Source organism: Apium graveolens, chromosome 7, assembly GCF_009905375.1.
Source record: "Apium graveolens cultivar Ventura chromosome 7, ASM990537v1, whole genome shotgun sequence".
NCBI lineage: Eukaryota > Viridiplantae > Streptophyta > Magnoliopsida > Apiales > Apiaceae > Apium > Apium graveolens.
Window position 1 is genome coordinate 19984356 of NC_133653.1, and position 22066 is coordinate 20006421.

The 22066-nt window shown below is 31.3% G+C and overlaps 1 protein-coding gene across 1 annotated transcript; it reads left to right on the forward strand.

Annotated features, from left to right (window-relative positions):
- Nucleotides 1-15168: 15168 nt before the first annotated feature.
- LOC141673369 (uncharacterized) lies at nt 15169-18386 on the forward strand. The gene is made up of 6 exons (XM_074480114.1): nt 15169-15398; nt 16381-16610; nt 16872-17045; nt 17320-17493; nt 17608-17820; nt 18106-18386. The coding sequence occupies exons 1-6, from the start codon at nt 15169-15171 to the stop codon at nt 18384-18386; spliced, it is 1302 nt and encodes a 433-aa protein (XP_074336215.1).
- The last annotated feature ends 3680 nt before the right edge of the window (nt 18387-22066 follow it).

Consider the following 22066-nt stretch of genomic DNA (forward strand, 5'->3'; position numbering starts at 1 on the left):
TCACATAATTTTTGGTTTCCCCCTTTAATTTTCATTTCCCCCTCCCTTCTAATTTTCATTTCATCCCTTACCTCTCCCCTTCCCCTTTCTTAGATCTTACAGGTTCTCTCTCTCCCTACTCTTCCATCTCTCTCCCAACACTCTTCCCTCTCCTCTCTTTACCAGGTTTTGCTTAAAATCACATGGATTAAGTGTGTATTATGATGGGTTTAGGTTTGGAGTTTTTAAACCCTAACCATCTCACTCACCCAATCTTATTTCTCTTTCACAAAATTTTATATGAATTCAGCTCAACTATTTAGATTCACTTCCAATAATAGGTGGAGCTTCTCAAGTAGAAAAATGAAGGTTGAAATTTATAATCTCCTTGATTTTCAAGTTCAAAGCGATAATTTTGAGGAATATTGTTTGGAGTTCTGATTTGACCTTTCAAGCTCAGGGCATGATCATTTGCAAGGTTAGGTTCTATATTTGTTGTGCTTAATTTACTCCATGGGTTTCGTCTTTTGAGGCCTTTTAGAAGATAGAGACTGATATTTTCCCTGTCTGAGATAGTACAAGTAAAATTCTCAAGCACACTGAGAGCCTAGTTTCAATTAGAGGATCTGAACAACTAAATGAAATACTAAAGGAGTTGAAACCAAAAATCTGCACTGAAAAGTAAGCTAAATGTTGATTAAGCTCAGTTTCTTTTGATATATGGTTACATTTTCTTTTCATCTACTGCCGTTTATTTTTGCTTTTGAAATGCTAGTATTTTCTGGTTGCAAGTGCTAGAAAAAGGTAGGGATTGCAATGCATACTTAATGTGATTGTGAGGCATTCTTCTTGAAGCACTCGTTATAACCACGGAATTTTGGTAGCAATTGTTCCGGTGGTTGAAAGTCTGTACATAAATCGCTTGCCCTACATTTCTGTAATGGTAATTTTTATCATTGTCATTTTTCGTCAGTGCATATTTGCTAGTGTTACCTTTGAAATTGAAATGATCTTTAAGATTTTACCTTTTAATTAAGGGACTGCGTTCACCTGAAAATAATTTTTTTTTACAAGAGATCGAGTCTCTGACCTATGTTTGTTTCAGTTTTATGGAGGTCTGTTTGGTTGGTTGAATGTCAGAAGGTGTCTGTCTATGGTTACTTGAATACCAGTAATATTCGAGTAACTAATAAAATGGAAAAACTGAAGTAGTAGAGAGCTAAGGCTAAGAGTTTATATGTGACTGGCATTGTTTCTGTCAAAGTAAGGCAACCACATTACGAAAGATCCAACGTGATCTTGGTCCATGATCAAACAGAATTCATAACATATTAACTAGGCCTCCGAACAATACAACTCATATACTTAAACTGTTACCTTTAGTGTTCTGGTAAAATGTCCACGGAGTAGAATTAGTGTACAGACACGCAGGATTTAATTTCATTTTTGAGATAGACCTGAGTTTTTAATTTGACACGGGGTGTCATATTACCATATTACGCGGCAGATGATCCTTTTAGTTCTCTTATTTGTTGTATATTCAAGATTCTTGTGTGTATGGAAATTACTGTTGTTTTCGTTTAAATGGGATATATAAGGTAATTATAGAATTAACTTTGATGTGTTCCCTTTCATGGATTACTTTACAAATCGCCCCGGTTTACAAATTGCCTTATGTATATGTTTGTGGCCTCCTTTTATTTGGAAATTTTGAGAACCTAGCATGTAGTTTGTCAATCTTATTTTAAGTGAGTTTTATGTGTAATTCGACTTTCTTTACAGATTGTCGGGATAGATGATTTGAAAAAGGAGGTTGACAAAAGAGGTAAAGATGAACATGTTAAAAGCAGGACCTCCCAATCTTCACCAAGAGAAACTGCCAGGAAAGGTGGTATCTTTAGAAAGCAGGACAATGACAATGTCTTCATGGAAGTGAGACAGGTGACACTATGGGCATTTGTTTATTTTCAATTCTGTCTTGGTTTGCTTTTACTTTATATTAAGAGATCCAGTTCAATATCACTTTGATTAATTATATTTAGCGTATTCCATCAATTCTATTTCATCTTATTTCTGGAACCATTGAAGCATCCTTCTACTTCTTCGTTTCCTCAAATCAGTTTAATATTTTGTTACCTTTTTTTTGGGATGGGGAGGGATGAAATGTACATTTAAATTTCAGGAATTAGGCAACTACTTCCTTTACATTTTTTTATTAAATAGTGAGAAACCTTCAACAATGAAGGGCAATGTCTTAGTTTAAGCAGGGTATAAAATGACTGCTTAAGGGTATTAATAATGGCCCAAGTAACTTCTAGAAATAAATTGGACATTATTTCATATGATGGTTCAACTTCTTGCTGCATGGCCTAAGTAACTTCTAGACAACAAGTCAATTCTGTTTCTTAAAGTAAATAAGTGTTACTCTATATTATAATTGTTAGTTTCTATCATCTTTTGTAAAATATGACAAGTAAAATTTCCCTTTATTGGGTAGATTTTACCTAGTTTTGAGTAATTTCTGTCAAAATTTGCAAAAAAGTCCGTGGAAATAATAATTTTAGCATTCCCCTTCCCTGCAAGCCAGAAACATTCTTGTATTATATGTAATGAAGTTCTTGATACATGCATCAAGAAATGATCAAGACGATTCAGATGGTGAAGACTAGTAGACTGAGGGGCGGAGTAACGTGTGTGAGATGAGGAGTCACTACAAGAAAAATGCCATCAGACAACACCCATCAGACAACGCTTGACCAAAAAAGTGTTGCCCAGAAATTTTACACAACAGTTTTTTAAAAACCAGAAAATGGGTGTTGTGTGAATCCCTTTACTACAATAGGTTTAAAACTGTTGTCTAGCATATCGTATCAGACAACTGTTTTATGAGATAAGGTGTTGCTTAAATAAAAAGATTTCATCATTCCTACAATGTTTTAAAAACTATTGTCTAGGTAATCGACACAGACAAGCCTTTCTAAAGATATGTTGTACAAATGAGGTAGTTTGTACAACAATTTAATTTTGCATTGTCTGAAAGTAATGGAGATAACGTTGTGAAACATCGTTGTTGGAATGAGACAAGTGTTTTCTCAATGGATTAGTTAAGCTGGAATCAAACAACGTACTTCCATTGTGTTGTCTAAATATCACTTGACATACAAGTGTTTTTATTCTGTTGTATATCATGACATCACACAAGCGTTTTGCTCATAAAACCATTGTCACTTGTATTGGTGAGCTGGTATAATGAGAGACGTTCATTAAGAGGAGATGAGGTGGCACCATGTGATTGGTGAAAAAACATTCACTTGGATTGCTGAGTTGGTGTAATAAGAGCAGTTGATTGAAAGTATATTTAATATCAGCCATTAGATTAAAAAACGCTGCTACGCTTACACAACAGCTTTTGTTCAAATAAATGTTGTCAATGTTCATCTAAGACAACCTTTTTTCATAGAAAACCGTTGTCTGTAAGTCTGATTCTTGAAATTTTTGAAGCATTGCTTGTGATGAGGTGGCACCATATGATTGGTGAAAAAACATTCACTTGGATTGTTGAGTTGGTGTAATTAGCGCCGTTGATTAAAAGTAGATTTAATATCAGCCGTAGGATTTAAAAAAGTTGATCATCTAAAACAACGGTTTTTTTTTCAAAAAAACTGTTGTCACTATTTATTTCAGACAAGACTTTTTCATAGAAAACCGTTGGATGTTGCCTCGTACTAGATTTTTTTCCATACCCGATAAAAGAGATAATTTTTTAAAATAATTTTTTAGATGATCCAACCGTACGGATGTTAAGAAATACTTATTTTAGTCACATGAAAAAAGTATTAAAAAATTTCAAATTCATCTCGAATGTCAAGATTAGAAAAATCTGGTAAAAGCACTACTTCCCAACACGGGATTCGTTCCCGATGAACAAGATAAATTTTTTAAATGATTTTTTTGACGATCCAACCGTACGGATGTGAAGATATACTTATTTTAATCACATAAAAAAAGTATTAAAAAATTTCAAATTCATCTCGAATGTCAGGTTTAGAAAAATCTGGTAAAAGCACTACTTCCCAACATGAAATTCTTTCCCGAAGAACAAGATAATTTTTTTAAATGATTTTTTCAACGATCCAACCGTACGGATGTTAAGATATACTTATTTTAGTCACATGAAAAAAGTATTAAAAAATTTCAAATTCATCTCGAATGTCAGGATTAGAAAAATCTGGTAAAAGCACTTCTTCCCAACACGGGATTGTTGAGTTGGATCGATTTTAGTCATACGAAAAAATTATTAAAAAATTTGAAATTCATTTTGCATGCTAGGATTAGAAAAATCTGGTAAAAGTACCCCTCCCGACAACGAGACTCGTTCCCGATTTACAGGATTAATTTTTTTAAATGATTTTTCGACGATCCAACCGTACGGATGTTAGGATATATCGATTTTAGTAATACAGAAAAATTATTAAAAAAATTGAAATTCATTTTGCATGCCAGGATTAGAAAAATCTGGTAAAAGTACCCCTCCCGACAACGAGACTCGTTCCCAATTTACAGGATTAATTTTTTAAAATGATTTTTCGACGATCCAACCGTACGGATGTTAGGATATATCGATTTTAGTCATAAGAAAAAATTATTAAAAAATTTGAAATTCATTTTGCATGTCAAGATTAGAAAAATCTGGTAAAAGTACTCCTCCCGACAACGAGACTCGTTCCGAATTTACAGGATTAATTTTTTAAAATGATTTTTCGACGATCCAACCGTACGGATGTTAAGAAATACTCATTTTAGTCATATAAAAAAGTATTAAAAAATTTGAAATTCATCTCGAATGTCAGGATTAGAAAAATCTGGTAAAAGTACCTCTCCCGACAACGAGACTCGTTCCCGATTTACAGGATTAATTTTTTAAAATGATTTTTCGACGATCCAACCGTACGGGTGTTAGGATATATCGATTTTAGTCATACGAAAAAATTATTAAAAAATTTGAAATTCATTTTGCATGCCAGGATTAGAAAAATCTGGTAAAAGTACCCCTCCCGACAACGAGACTCGTTCCCAATTTACAGGATTAATTTTTTAAAATGATTTTTCGACGATCCAACCGTACGGATGTTAGGATATATCGATTTTAGTCATACGAAAAAATTATTAAAAAATTTGAAATTCATTTTGCATGCCAGGATTAGAAAAATCTGGTAAAAGTACCCCTCCCGACAACGAGACTCGTTCCCGATTTACAGGAATAATTTTTTAAAATGATTTTTCGACGATCCAACCGTACGGATGTTAGGATATATCGATTTTAGTCATACAAAAAAATTATTAAAAAATTTGAAATTCATTTTGCATGCCAGGATTAGAAAAATCTGGTAAAAGTACCCCTCCCGACAACGAGACTCGTTCCCGATTTACAGGATTAATTTTTTAAAATGATTTTTCGACGATCCAACCGTACGGATGTTAGGATATATTGATTTTAGTCATATTAAAAAATTATTAAAAATTTTGAAATTTATTTTGCATGCCAGGATTAGAAAAATCTGGTAAAAGTACCCCTCCCGACAACGAAACTCGTTCCCGATTTACAGGATTAATTTTTTAAAATGATTTTTCGACGATCCAACCGTACGGATGTTAGGATATATCGATTTTAGTCATAAGAAAAAATTATTAAAAAAATTGAAATTCATTTTGCATGTCAAGATTAGAAAAATCTGGTAAAAGTACCCCTCCCGACAACGAGACTCGTTCCTGATTTACAGGATTAATTTTTTAAAATGATTTTTCGACGATCCAACCGTACGGATGTTAAAAAATACTCATTTTAGTCATATGAAAAAAGTATTAAAAAATTTGAAATTCATCTCGAATGTGAGGATTAGAAAAATCTGGTAAAAGTACCCCTCCCGACAACGAGACTCGTTCCCGATTTACAGGATTAATTTTTTAAAATGATTTTTCGACGATCCAACCGTACGGATGTTAGGATATATCGATTTTAGTCATACGAAAAAATTATTAAAAAATTTGAAATTCATTTTGCATGCCAGGATTAGAAAAATCTGGTAAAAGTACCCCTCCCAACAACGAGACTCGTTCCCAATTTACAGGATTAATTTTTTAAAATGATTTTTCGACGATCCAACCGTACGGATGTTAGGATATATCGATTTTAGTCATACGAAAAAATTATTAAAAAATTTGAAATTCATTTTGCATGCCAGGATTAGAAAAATCTCGTAAAAGTACCCCTCCCGACAACGAGACTCGTTCCCGATTTACAGGAATAATTTTTTAAAATGATTTTTCGACGATCCAACCGTACCGATGTTAGGATATATCGATTTTAGTCATACGAAAAAATTATTAAAAAATTTGAAATTCATTTTGCATGCCAGGATTAGAAAAATCTGGTAAAAGTACCCCTCCCGACAACGAGACTCGTTCCCGATTTACAGGATTAATTTTTTAAAATGATTTTTCGACGATCCAACCGTACGGATGTTAGGATATATCGATTTTAGTCATATGAAAAAATTGTTAAAAAATTTGAAATTCATTTTGCATGCTAGGATTAGAAAAATCTGGTAAAAGTACCCCTCCCGACAACGAGACTCATTACCGATTTACAGGATTAATTTTTTAAAATGATTTTTCGACGATCCAACCGTACGGATGTTATGATATATCGATTTTAGTCATAAGAAAAAATTATTAAATTCATCTTGAATGACGAAAATAGAAAAATCTGGTAAAATCACTACTTCTAAACACAAGATTCGTTCCCGACTACCAATATAATTTTTTTGTATAATTTTTTCAACGATCCAACCGTGTGAATGTTAAGATATATTGATTGAAGTCATATACACAAATTATCAAATATAAATATATGAATATATATATGTGTAAAATAGTTTTTAATATTTAATTTACTTAAATTTTAATAAAAAATCTATTGAAATATAAGCTGTATAAGGGCAAAACATGTGAAAATTGAAGCGGCAAATGGACCGCTCTTTCCCATTTTTCCCCAAATGACACCCCGCCTTAACAAATAGTGCAGTCTAATTGCTTCACAGATCTGAATGTCTCTCTCTCATCTCTCTCTTCCTTTCTCTCTCCCCCGCTCTTCTCCATGTCTACTCTCCTGGTTATGCAAAATTTATACATACATAAATGTTTATTTTGATTTTAGCCTTTTTTGATTGATTTGTATGTTCATTTTCCCCTAATCTTCCCAATTCTAGGGCTCAAACTCAAAATTTTCTCCATTAAAATCAATGGCATCTTCACTCTCAAGAACTCTATTTTGTTCTCTTTTCTCAATATCTCGTACAAAACTATCTCATATTACTACTACAAATCTCTCCTCTCTCTCGTATTGCACTGACTCGTCGAGAAACATGTCCGATTTAGAAATGGAAAATGTACCTGACTCGCCACTTGACTCAGTAGTTGACTCAGTAACTGACAGTTCCCAAGGTGGAAGGCTCTCAGAGACCTGCTTCTGTTGAGTACTCGATCGAAAAGGGCCTCGATTACGACATTTATAAGATCTAAATTCTTCTATTTAGGGGGCAATTGATCTTCTATTGGCCGTATACAAGAGGAAATTTAAGTTTTTAGGGGGTTATTTGACCTATGGATATAAGGTATGCATACTGTCTTGAGCTGAATTCATTGTTTTCTTAACATTATCTTGAATTGAATTCATTCTTTTCATTAACTGAAATGGCTTCTTATCTTTTTGTTGATGAAAATTATGCGAGACTTATTTTTAATTACCTAGCAGGACTTCTCCCCTTAGACCTGTCAGTAGATTACTAGAGAGTAGGATGAATTTTAACTTGGTTAATAAAACTGATAATTACATTTCAGTATAAGCTTGTATTAGAAGAATCTCATTCCCATTGAACGGGTTTAAATCTCATGATTCGATTGCTAGCTAAATGAAAGGTTTGTATGACTAGTTCTTGGCCCTTAGAAAAATTGGATATGCTCTTGTGCCGATGATTGTCAGATGAGTGATGCTGGGTGTTGACCAACTTGTAATCCTCCACATGCTCGATATTCCACCAGCTGCCGAGGCATTGAATGGAGTGAAAATATAGTTGGTGGATGCTATGTTTCCTCTTTTGAAGAGTTAGTTCTTACACTCTTTGGTCGTAAGTTGTAACTTATAAATGAAAAAGAAATAATTAGAACATCGGTATAACTTTTATTTAATACCTTTCTGTATTATAACTTGTAATAGGTGTTGTTGCAACAACTGATATTGTCGAGGCATGCACTGGAGTTAACTGTGCAGTAATGGTTGGTGGATTCCCTATACGGTCTTTGTAGAGTAAATCAAAATCTTTTGTCGGGCACCCGCTCAAATCAACATGTGAGTTTCCATTCAAATCGAATTGAGTACTCTCCTCAATTCATTATATATGAGCTTGCTTAATTATGTCTGTTTATATAAGTAAATGTTTTGACATTCACTGGCTTGAATTTTGTAATTTTTCATGTACATATTAAATTTTAAAAATTGATTATGTGCACTGATGTTAATTTGGAAGCTCATGTTTAATTTTTAAAATAGGCTATATATTGGTGTGGTGTGGTCAGAGTCTTATTTCAATGTTGTCTCATGGTGGTCTAGGGAGAGGACTACAGTTGTGGACCATTGTCCTTATTTGTAATATTCATATATTCATTTAAAATTTTACATCAACTTTTTGTGTGCCTTGTAGTGATGATTTTGTTTAGTGAGATATGAATATAGTGAATTCTAAATTATTATACTTCTGCAAGTGTTGAAATTCAGAACTCATGATTCGTTGAGTTATACGATAAGATCCATGTATGATAACAATATATTTATTGTTCCTATATTGGAAAAGATGCTGAAACTAAGGTGTTCTGCTTAGTAATCTTTTAGTTTGATTCATACATCATTAAACATGTTGAAACTAAGGTGTTCTGCTTACTAATCGTTTAGTTTGCAATTTGCGAGATTTAATACTTGATATCACTTTTTAACGTGTTGCCTTGATATCATCACTATCTTTTTTAGCCAAAATTAAGGGCTGTTATTTTGAATAATATTATTCTCCTGGATATACAATCGTTTGAAATGCCCATTCTGTAAAACTTTTGTCTTAGAATGCTAACCCAAACTTATACCTAATGAAAATGACTACTTTTTGCAATACTATTTTCAATTACTTATAATTGATAACTTTGTGATTTGTCATGTGCCTACATTTTTGCATCTTTAGATCAATGATGACTATTATTATGTTGATTATTAGCTAATATTGTGTGACGCCAAAAACATGTATTTTATGTTGTCACCAAGTGAGGTGGAGGAATGGTTTTAGAACCATGCATCTTTTCATCAGGAGCAGGATTTTGTTCTCTAGTTAGAGAAAATGAGGCCATGTGCCTAAGCACTATACATTATTTTGTTTGAAACTCATAGCCACACAAGCGACAATATATATCGTGTCATGTACTTGACAGTTTTATAACCTTTTAGTTAAAAAGTTTTTCATACAATATATTTATCATCTAGGTTCAGCTTCTATGGGTCATGTTATGATTTCTATTCTACAAGAAGCTATAGGTAGCTGCCCTTATTCTGTATTTGAAATAACCCTGGGTTTCCTTCTCAAAGATACTGCTTATGATGTTGTTGCGTACTAATACATGTTCTTTTTGTTCCTTAATCATTTTTACGTGTTTTCAATGATTGTTTGGTTAGAGCCAGTTGTGCTGACATTTGAATTTTTGTCACAGTGAATAATCAGTGTTATGCCGAGAAACAAGCTTTCGACAAAGTGAGTTTTGACCTTCTGGACTTCCAAGTGAATCAAGTTGGGGAAGTTAGTGCACACCAGAAACACCAGCAGTTGCATAAGAAAATTTAAAGTCGTTACAAATGGTAAAACTTGAAATGGACTTAACATCATCTATGCTACAAGTTTGTGATACCATGAAAGGCAAGGAGGAAAGGAGAGGCCCAATTGGGAATAAGGGGCAGGTTGATGGATTGTTATTTTTTGAAATTTTTATAGCATGTTCATTCTAAGTGTAGCTTATTTTTATTTGGATATGGAAAATTATTCTTTTGGCTACATGTAGAACTTTTATTTGGATATGCAAAGCCAATGAGGGCATTCATCAAAATACTTGTTATATTTTTTATGAGACAATACTTTCAATATCCAAGTTTCATAAAAAGCATTGTATTTTTTAGAACTAAAACAATATTTCTAATAACAAAAATCAGTGTCTAAAAAAAATTAAAAACATTGTATGCAAGGTACTCGAACCACACGTTGGGAAAGGATAACCGTTGTATGTAGTAGTTCAATCCATACATTTAGAAAAAAAAAACTGTTGTCTGTAGACCATGGTTACAAGAGTTTTCTTAGCTCATTTTTGTTGTGTGTTTGGGTACACAACAACGTTTATATGACACAAAATATTGTATTTCTTATTTTAATGTCATACTATTAGTGATAATATACACTAGTGTTTCCTGACTTTGGGAAAACACTTGAGTAATGTTACTTGTTGCAACGAAAACTATTCAAAAATGTTATCTTTTCTGGATATAATACAACGGGCTTAATGACATGGTCGTTGTCTATGTAGACTCACACAACAGTTTTTTCCTGTTGTCTGATCCATGTAAGAGGACGGCGGCTCAATAGTCAACGGTTTTTCAGGGTATCAGATAACGGGCAAAAACCGTTGTGTGAGCCGGTTTTCCTTGTAGTGAGTGTTTGGGTGATGTAGTAGTGATCAGTGGGATAATTTAGGTAGAATAATCTGGAGTAAAAGTTGATTTATGCGTGCCAATAGAGTGAACATTCTCTTGCTTTTTAGGCAAAAACAAAGGAATATGTACGCAAATTAGTTATTTTGTACCTTAATGAGAAAGTTTAGAAATAGATTTGAAGTTATAGTAGTAATTCTTCTAGAGAACCTTTGTATTATAAATTTAATTTTAATTTTGAAATAACAATTGAATTAATATAATATCTTTTTATTTTAAAATTGATTAATTTTAAATAATGAGATTAAATTTGTAAACAGTTGTGTGAAACCCACTTAAAAAATGATGAAAACCATTGTATGTCTTACTACACATTTTTTTTTTAAAAAAAACTGTTGTATTTTCATATTCTTTGCAATGGTTTAAATCTTTTACACTATTGTATTTTAAATAAAAACCATTGATGACAATAATTTTAACTAGTTAAAAGAAGTTTATAAAGTGTTGTTTATGATAAGTTAACAACAATGGTTTTTCTACAAAACCATTGTTGTTAAGTAAGGTAGAAAATAGTTGAATAAAAAATGGTTGTTTAAACAATATCATAACAATGGTTAATATAGAGTACCCATTGTGAATTCTTGATTGAAATCAGTATTAAAAAATATTGTTGAATCTCGCTTATTACAAGTATATAAACAGCCGTTATCTAACCTTCGATTACACGAGTGTTGGATAGATAACAAAAACTTTACGTGTCACACAACAGCAAAAAAACAGTTGTATGATTGCTAATATGTTGTAGTGACATTTGTAGTGTACATCCCTTTATTTACTACTAAGCTACTGTTTTTCTATTATAATAAACTACTCATTTTTGGTTGATAGAAAAAGTGATTTCTATTTATAACCAATCAATTATTTTATTTGTGATATTCTGTCATAAGTTATAAAAAGTATTTGCAGAATAAGTATTTCTGTCTAAAATTATTAATTCATTTTTGATTAAATATACATGATTTGTCAATTTGGTTTGCAGATCAAACATTTACAAAATTCAAATATCATGGTAATTGTTAAAGTAAGTTGAGAAATATTATCATTTCATTTTCTTGTGTAAAAAATTATAGGACTTTAAACAACCGAATTTTTTAGATCGGTTGGTTGTTGATCGATTTTGACACACGATCATAAGAGACTATTGTGATCACTTATTTTAAAACTATTTTTTTCTCGTTGAATTTGCTGAGTAACGACGCCTTAACTTTGCCAAAGACAACTTCTTAATTTAAACTATATAAATCCTTAAATTTTATAAATTATTTTTGTAAACTTACATTAAGTATCATTTTTACAGCAATATTCCATTGACATGTAAAACACATTTACATAATCATGAATAATAAATTCCAAAAATTAGTGGAACAATTTCTATTTTTAAATAACTAAAATGAAAGCGTTTGTGGCGGAAATTTATTTGTAAACACTGAGCTGATCAACCATAAATGATGATTGACTTTAAATTTGTCAAATAGTGTATATCCAAACATTATATATAGATATATATGTATCGTGACAAAAAAAAACTATTTATGTTCAACTTTGGTAAAACGTTACATAATTATTTTATTAGAAATAAGTGTTTGTATCAATTTGAGTTCGAATCATTTAAATTAACATCTTACTTGTAAGATCCATAACATTTTAGTCCAATCCAAAAACTAATTATGGAGTAAAAACAATACTTTCTTAATTATATAATCTCATGAATGGTGTGGCTCCTTATACTGTGATAATAAAAGGGTGCCCTCTCTTTAAGACTATATAATATATCATTCATTGTTTTAGAAATATTTATGGCTGTCATTTTCTCAGTACATAAATACTTTTCCTGAATTTTAGGCCATGTAAATAAGTTTATAGAGTAAGTTAAGGTTAAACATACATCTAATATGTTAATTAATTAATTGAATTTTAAAAACCTAACCCTATATTCTGGGAAAACAGCGGAATGACTATAACGGCGGAACAAACGAGGTGGACCACAGTCTCACTGGGGTTTAAAACAAACAACAGCAGTTAGAAATAAGAAATTGGTGACATGGCCGTGTTTTATTGGGAGGAACACATGCACTTTTCAATGTGTAACTTTCAATATACAATGTATCTGGTCATTCTATCTCTACATACAAGAGATAATGTGTATTAATATTATAGATCGCACTCCTGTCTATATTGTGTTAGGGCTCATTTCAATTTCACATATAACCATCTCAAATGTTCTGAATATCTTTAGCTGCAAAGATCAAGCTCTACATCTTTCGAAGATATTTCCAACTGAATCTGATTTTGATTGTTTGAAAGGTATCATTTCTTATATTAAATTGGTCAATACATATTTATGTGTGTATATATGAATTTACATGTGTGGACGTGTGAATTGAAGATCAAATGTAAGTGTTTAGCAAACTGAATATGCTAAACACAATTTTGGCAATGATCTCCTAGGTTACATACATATGTACCTGTATAATTTTAATTGTATTTTGTTGATTTTTCATTGTTCAATTGATTTGTTCCATTTCTTCATGTTTAATTTATGTTTAACCGCATATACTCTCGTCAAATATTTGGTTGATTAATTTGAGTTCGGAAATTGGATTACTGAATTTTGAAAGTGACGAGGAGACAAAGTTTTGCTTCCAAGTTTATTTTTTGAAAAACGGAGATATTAAGATATGTACGATATTATTAAATATTTGATCGTATCTTTTTTTATTTTTTAAGAATTTGATATTGCGGATTTCATATCGAGATTTTCATTATAATGTATTTACTTTTATGGAGATGTTCGTATAAAGATTATTGGTAGTTTTTGTTAAAACACATGAAATATATGATATTTGATATGGATAAAAATATCATCCTAATTATAATATTTTATTATAAAATTTTAGAAACTGAAACTTGTATATAAATTTTGATGACTAAACACATTCGCACACCGAGATAAGTTCGGAGAAGGGCAATCACTCATTCTTATAAAATATATGATATCTCAAATGGATAAAAATATGACCCTAATTATAATATTTTATTATAAAATTTTAGAAATTGAAATTTGTATATAAATTCTTAATTTATGAGTCTCTTTTGATAGCTAAACACACTCGCACACCGAGATAAGTTCAAACTGTCCACATAGCAACGTATGTGTGTTCCTTACAGTGATCAAACCTATCTCTACACTATAAGAAACAGAGTAATTTCCGACCGTCATGAATCCGATGACTAAAGTCAAAGGTTTAATTTATGTTAAGTTTGCAAGTCCGATGTTGACGAGGGATCTTATAATTTATTTGTATGACACCATGATGAATAAGTATTGTTAGATAAGTTGGGTTTGCAATCAGTAGTATATTATCGGTACATTTCCTTTTTGTGCTATAGTAAATTTCCTCTTTCTTTTCTCTACGTACAAGTTTTGTATTTCCTAAACCAAAAATCCATACCTTTTGTAAATTTTTTAAGAAAAAATATTTATTTAGACATCCTTGCCTAAATCTTTATTTCCGATATGCACCTAAACAATAGAACGTATTTTGTTGTATAGACGGTAATTAAAGATTTTTTTAAAACATAGAATCTTATATTCTTAACATACTTTTTTCCTTCTTTTGATGGTGGACTCTTGTTATAAATATTCACTTTTTCCTACATAAATATCATTCGTGATTCCAATAAAAATTTATTTTGTCTCAAGTGGTGCTATGGTTTTAGTTTAGAATGAAGAAGAAGCGTGGTTATACTTCTATGGAAGGTGCCCCAAAGCGTGTGAAAGAACTTGCCGACATAATAGATTCATCATCAACAGACTCAATGAATTCAGATGTGCTACGAAAAGAAGAGAAATTAAATTATCAGCCTATTTCGACGCGGTATCCCTCTTTCCCCTTGTTTATATGCATCTCACTTTCTCGCACATATATCTATGTGGATATAATGTGGACTTACCTTTCCTGCACATATATAATGCATACTATGAGACATCTTGAAAGTTTAATGTTTTATAACATTTTTGTTATTGAATAATATTTGAATCAATCAAGGAGTTGTCGTAATATCCGAAGATTTAGAAAGATCTTGATTTCAAATTATAATATCTCTCGTAATCGAGCCCTCCCATCCTCTTTTTTAAAATTTGTTTTGTACTCGATTTGGGCACTCTATCGGTGCTGGAACAGTTGTATATTACATTTTAACAAATTCAAGCCTTTTCAAATACCTTGAGATTTTTAAAGAGTTGTTACTAAATAATATATTATTGTAATGCATAATAAAAAAAAATTATGTGTATGGTCAGGGGGTACGTGGCTGATGTGAGAAATGAAAACCCGATGGCTTGCATCTCGGTCAATGGTATAAATGAAAGTACAAGGGAGCAACAACGAGGATCACTAGATATTTCGTGTCATAGGTGGCGGCGATGTAAAGCTTGTGTCCGTGAGATTTCCCCTTCTAGTGTTGATGCTGTTGATAAAAAATCGAACGAACTAGCAGATAGTATAAAGTCATTGTCTTTAGACTCAGCAAATTCGGATGTGAACTGTCAACGTTTCTCGATGCGGTACTCCTTTTCCATTAATTATATTTTCTTAGGGGATTAAACAGACATGATTTTCGTTAAACTCGTTCGAGTTCATCCGAGTATGAGTTCGATAAGTTCATTCAATATCTCTTATCGAACACGAATTCGAACAACATAATTTGTTCGAAAATTTAATGACCTTAATCAAGTTTTCAAGATGTTTGACTTCATGTCGGTTTGTATTCAACTCGAGTTCGACTTATTCGTTAAACTCGAGTTTGATTCGACAAAAATAGTTCTATATAAAATATATATTATTCATAACTTATATTTAATTAAATTTATAATAATTTTAAAAGAAATATTATTTTTACAAAAATTTTAAATTAAATTTGAAGTAAAAATTACTTTAAAAAAAATATATAATGTTCATTAACAGTTTGTGTTGGGTTAATCTCTATACATTCGTGAACAATTTGTGTTCATTTCGAATATTATCGAACTCGAGTTCAGACGAGAATATTAGTTCGGTAAAGTTACACATCATTATTCGATATCTTAAAATTTTGTTTGATTTGGTTAAAAGTTTATCTGAGTTCAATTCGTTTCTATTTTGCACTTTTAGCATATTTTATATGCATACAAATATTGTACATCATATCATGCATATGGCCTTGAAACAAATATTTCGTCATAAAATTTTGTATGTGGAAATTAATTATTTCACTAATTATGACTATCTCCGACACCTTATTACAATTCTAGGAGGTCTTAATTATTGAAAATGGTATCTTTCTTGTTTGAACCCTCCCACCATCTATTGTTTAAATTAACTTGACATTTCTCCAACCTGACACACTTTAACTTAACTTTTATTTTGTTTATGCACTCTATGAGTGAGAGTGAGTAGTGTTAAATTTCATTTTTGAGTTTATAAGTTAAGTCCTTTCTTAAAATGTTTCGAGAGAGTTGGTTCTCAATAGAATATGATAATAATTGTTTTGACAATTTATAATTTAAGGCATTTCCCAATGATATTTGTGACCAGTGGGTATGTGGCTGAAAAGGCGAATATGAACCCGAAGGCATGCATCCCCTTCGATGGAATCACTGAAAACAGATGGGAGCAGCTACGAGGATCACTTGATGTTCCTCAATATAGGTGGTGGCGCTGCAGATCTTGCATACGTGAACTTGTCACATCAAGCACTACTGCTCAAGATTTTTCAATTAAGCTTAGGGTTGATGGAGGTAGATAGACTTCTATCATGTTTACTTCTCTTTTGTTACTTTAACATAAACGGACACACACACCTTATTTTTGACAAGATTCAAACCTCGATGAGGCTAAACCAAGAGGTGTTGGGTTACACTATCATGTTTCTATATATTTTGTTTTTTCCTCCAAATATAATTTGCATTTAAAAAAGTCTACATCGAAATCTTCTTTAAATTGTTGTTTTTCAATTATATATTGTTATTAGATCTATAATAAAGGTTAATTGTGGATAGGTTCCCAGAAAAAGAACAATATTAAACCTGCTGCTAAGGACGTAAACAAGGTCGACAGTATTGGTGAAAGTGAAACAGAGATCCCATATAATGTTTCACTAGAATTGCTAGCGAGCGTAGCGGTAGAAATGACATCTGATCAACCTCAACTACTGCGAACCTCTGAAACTTCAGGTGCACTTATATCCCTATTTCTAAACATCATACACAAGTATGTTCTTTTAATAGCTATTATATAATGGTCTGGACTATGTAAATCAACATATTCGCTTTCTTCTTTTAACATTGGATTATATAATCTTCTCCCAGTACCAAAAAGCTAAATTAAAATTAGAAAAATGAAATTGATCAAATTATAAATTGGACAGCTGGAATTTGAAGGAACACTTTCTGGCTATTTTCTCCTAATTGTATTTAAAATACAATTAATAACAATTAATTATGCCAGGTATGGGAACTGATGCTGTTGTAAAAGAGGGCGCTAAAGCTTTGAATGTGTTCACTGATGTGATTGACAGTGACGACGAAAGAGAGTATAAAAAAACCCGTCCATTGAAAGAATTGTTATGGGTGGAGAATAAGGCACCTGCTGAAACAGGAGAAAGGCCTTCTTCAAGCAATGGTAATAATACCCAATATACTTTGCAGTTAAAAAAACTCTACATCTAAATCTTCTTTAAATTGTTATTTTTCAATTATTGTTATTCGATCTATAATAAAAGTTAATCGTGGATAGGTTCCCAAAAAAAGAACAATACTAAACCTCCTGCTAAGGACATAAACAAGGTCGACAGTATTGGTGAAAGTGAAACAGAGATCCCATATAATGTTTCACTAGAATTGCTAGCGAGCGTAGCGGTAGAAATTATGACATCTGATCAACCTCAACTAATGGAAACCTCTCAAGCATCACAGAGAAAGGACACTTCATTTGAGCGAGAAACTTCAGGTGCACTTATATCCCTATATCTAAGCACCATATACTAGTATATTCGTATAGCTATTACATAATGGTCTAGACGATGTAAATCAGCATATTGGCTTTCTTTTGACATTGGATTATATAATCTTCTTCCTAGTCCCAAAAAGCTATATATAAAAAATTTGAAAAATGAAATTGATCAAATTATAAATTGGAAAGGAAATTGAATTTTAGGACCAGTTCCTGACTATTTTCTCCTAATTGTAGTTAAAATACAATACTTATCTAACTAGCAACAATCAATTATGCCAGGTTTCGAAACTGATGTTGTTGTAGAAGAGGGTGATAAAGCTTTGAATGTGTTCACTGATGTCATTGACAGTGATGACGAAAGAGAAAACAAAAAAACCCGTCTAATGAAAGAATTGATATGGGTGGAGAATAAGGTATCTGCTGGAAAAGGTATCGCAACTCAAACTCTGCAACAAACAGGGGAAAGGCCCTCTTCAAGCAATGGTAATAATACCCATTCTGAGGTCCAAGTAAATGATCATATATTAATATTGTTTCCTCATTATACATTGTTAACTTGAACGGTCTATAATTAAATGTCATCTTGACGTTCACAGGACAAGAGTTCTTTAGAGCTCAAGGGAGCAGAAAAGCAAAGAGATCTTCTCCTTTCTTGCCTAATATAAATCCAGTTTCAACTAAGCATGCAAAAACTACTGGTAAGTGTTGTCACCGTTTAAGAAAATGTCTCAGTCACAATAAATGTGCTCCTTTTAATTGTTGAAGCCATAATTATTTTCTCAAATTAAGTTTGTATGAATGGTTGCAGGATCTGTTTCTCATCCACTGATATCCGGGAAATCAAATTACCAGAAATAGTTGATTTAAGTTGGAAGTCACTAAAAGGATGGAGGATGGGCATGGTTGGACACAACAACAATATCATATCTGCAATGGAATCCCCTAGCCAGATGGGAATGTCCTTTAGATAGGCCATTAGTTATTAAAAAATTATTTGTTTGGATACTGTTGATAACTAAAAAATTTTAGCAAGTGTTCAGATTTGTTTTATTGTAACTATCCTTAGTTTAAAGGTAATTGAATTATTCATAAATATTTAAGTAACTGAATCATTAAATATGAAAATAAAAATATGATACAAATTGTTATTATATAAGTTATTATAATAGAAATAGCAAATAAACACAATATCACCTAAAAAAAATGAATATTTCAAATATTACTCTCATACACACACATATTAAGTGCATTTAAGTGCATGATTAAATTACATAGAAAATGTTTGTTTTAGAGGATTTAATAGAAAAATTGTAATTGATGAAAGTAATCACATCATTATTAATATATGGTTTAAGTTTTATTAATATATGAGTTAAGTTAAATATCACATGACTATATTCATTTTAAAATTTTATCTAATAGTTATTTTCAGGAATACCAATGAGAATTGACTAATATTCTTTAAATTTTCCAATTTTATATCCGTTTCACATGCAATTATGGTGAACGCTAAAAATTATTTAAAAAATGATTTGTCATAGTGGATTAAACAGAGAGAATTAAAATCTCTAATAATTTTTCGAATAACGAATATATTTAGATTACAAAAATTTAAAGCAATAATCAATAACATTTCATAGCGATAGAGTATAACTGTAAGGTGGGAGCATCCCTAGCCTATCTTAAATTTTGTTGAATAGGTAGAAACATGTACTCCAATGATATTAGCTATAAAGATTAGCTATATTCAAAAATTGTATTTTTGTTTATATTTTTCCAGTTCTCATATAAATATTTTAAATGATAAATAAATTTATTATATATTTTAATTTAATAAAAGTGTTAATGAAATATAAATTTAATGAAAATATGTTGAATATAATTTCAATTTAATAAGTATTAAAGCTCAAAATATATAAATCATTTAAATATGACAAAAAAATAATTGATAAATTTGTAATATATATTATTAAATATACAGTTATATTGTATTTTATGATATTAGATTTATTACTTTTTTATAAATGCCAAAAAATAATAAATTTGACTAATAAGAATATAATATTTTTATACTTAATAATATATAAGCTTAAAATATTAAATAAAATAAAATAAATTAGTCCATATGTATTAAATAAAATATAATATTAGTATATATGCATTTATAGTGTATAAAGCTCATATGTACATGATACAATATTACTAATGATTCTAGGGATCAAGAAATATAGAAGATAGGATAGATGATATTTATAATAATATAGAAGATAGGATAGATGATATCTAACAGGTCTCATGGACATAATTTTTATCAAATATGTATATGACATTTTAACTAACATATGAACATGGTGAACAACGTTGGAGATGTTCTGAGTGATTTCCGTTGGATGATGCTATCAATAAGTTATTTTTAAATATAACAAACACATGAACAAATATGTCATGTGGTGTATGAAGTGGTATGGTGGTATTGTGGTTAGGAAGTTAGCCTTCAATTTCTAAATTTATAAAATGTCTTAGTATTTATATAATTATGTTCGGTCAATTATATAAATAAATCTATGGAAGAGTTTTGTTGGGTATAATTCTAACGACACAGCAACAATGGGAAGTTATATATATATATATATATATAATGACAAGAACAAGGAAAATAATCAAATAACCAACTAGCGAAACAAAACACGAAGGCAATAACAAACTATAAAGACTGTAATTGACAAAGAAAGTAAAGAAAATTTATATCTTATCGCTTTCCAATTTCTGATAAGAAGAATAACACAACAGTTGAGTCGCCAAACCCTTCAAGAGGACTTGACTGTTTTTGAAGAGATTATTGCCCCCCACTTAAGCTGTGATGGAATGCAGGAATATCGCTTTCAGGATAAAACAGCAACAGATCAATCTGTCCACAGAACCAACAATGATCAATGGCGACTTGCACCTCAGTTTGCCCATAAAACCTATGCAACTCATATATGTTTGCGAGGTAGGCACAAAGACTTGTGTCATATTTATCTCAAGTGTACCTCTCAGTATATAGGCATCTCAAGTTACTCTTCTTCTATTTTATTCGATGTGGTACACCAAGTAACAAAACAGAAAAAGTAAAAAAAATGGGTTTTCCTTATTATTTATATTATATCCTGATTAATTAATATTAATATTACAAAATATATTCAGAGTATGATTAAAATAATCCTTACTCAATATATTTTATATTAATAATTAAATAATCAATATAAATAATTAAACTTGTAATACAAAAGAAAAATATAATTGTTCCCACTAGCACTACGCCACACAAGCATTCGAATTATGCTAGTAGTTGTAAACAACACTAACACAAGATGCTATATAAACTCAATATCTTTCTTTTACAATATCAATGTAGGACAAAATCCCCATATCCCATTTCAAACAAGCAACTTTGTCGCAATATATTCATGGATTCCACTAAGAAAATATCTTAGATCCAAATATGAAAGTTTAAGTCCTCATGTCAAGGAACAACCTACAAGTGTTAGCTTCCGGATATCATATCAAGAACATATATAAAATATGTCTCAAACTTTCAATTTTCTAACAATCCCCCACAAATCCATAATCAAATTGCATACGAGATTTTATACATGACATGTTTTTTCAGAGTCGGAACCCTTCCTGGTTTGAACCCTCCTAAGTCCTCTACTTCGATGGCTACCAGATACAGACGGAATGTTTCACCTTGAATCTTTATCTGTTGGGTGTAACCACACTCCGTAGACGATGACAAGTCAAAGGCTATGGTGCCAATCTACGGCTTTGAGACGTTAATGGTCATGTCTCGATCCTGTTTGTCGAATGTTTCGAGGAATAACCCTTTCTTCTAATTGCGACCACACAATTACATTCGCTTAGCTGGGCATCTCAAGAGATGTACTGATATCATCTCGTTAAACGACTAGACCCCATTCAGAGTTCAAGTACCTCTTAAGGTTTATAGGGGATAGACTCAGATACATAAGTATCTAAATGTATATGGTAGAGGTAGTACCAATTCATCCTTACAACTTGTTATTACCATATTGAATACACTTCGAGGGATCTTGTCTCAGGTGTATTGGGTTCCCATTATTGATGAATTATGATGGGTTACCAGTCCCATTCCCAACCTCGACTTAAGGACTATAGCATGCTGAAGCCCTTTAGTCAGCGGATCAACTATATTATCCTGAGTTCCTATAAACTCTATAGC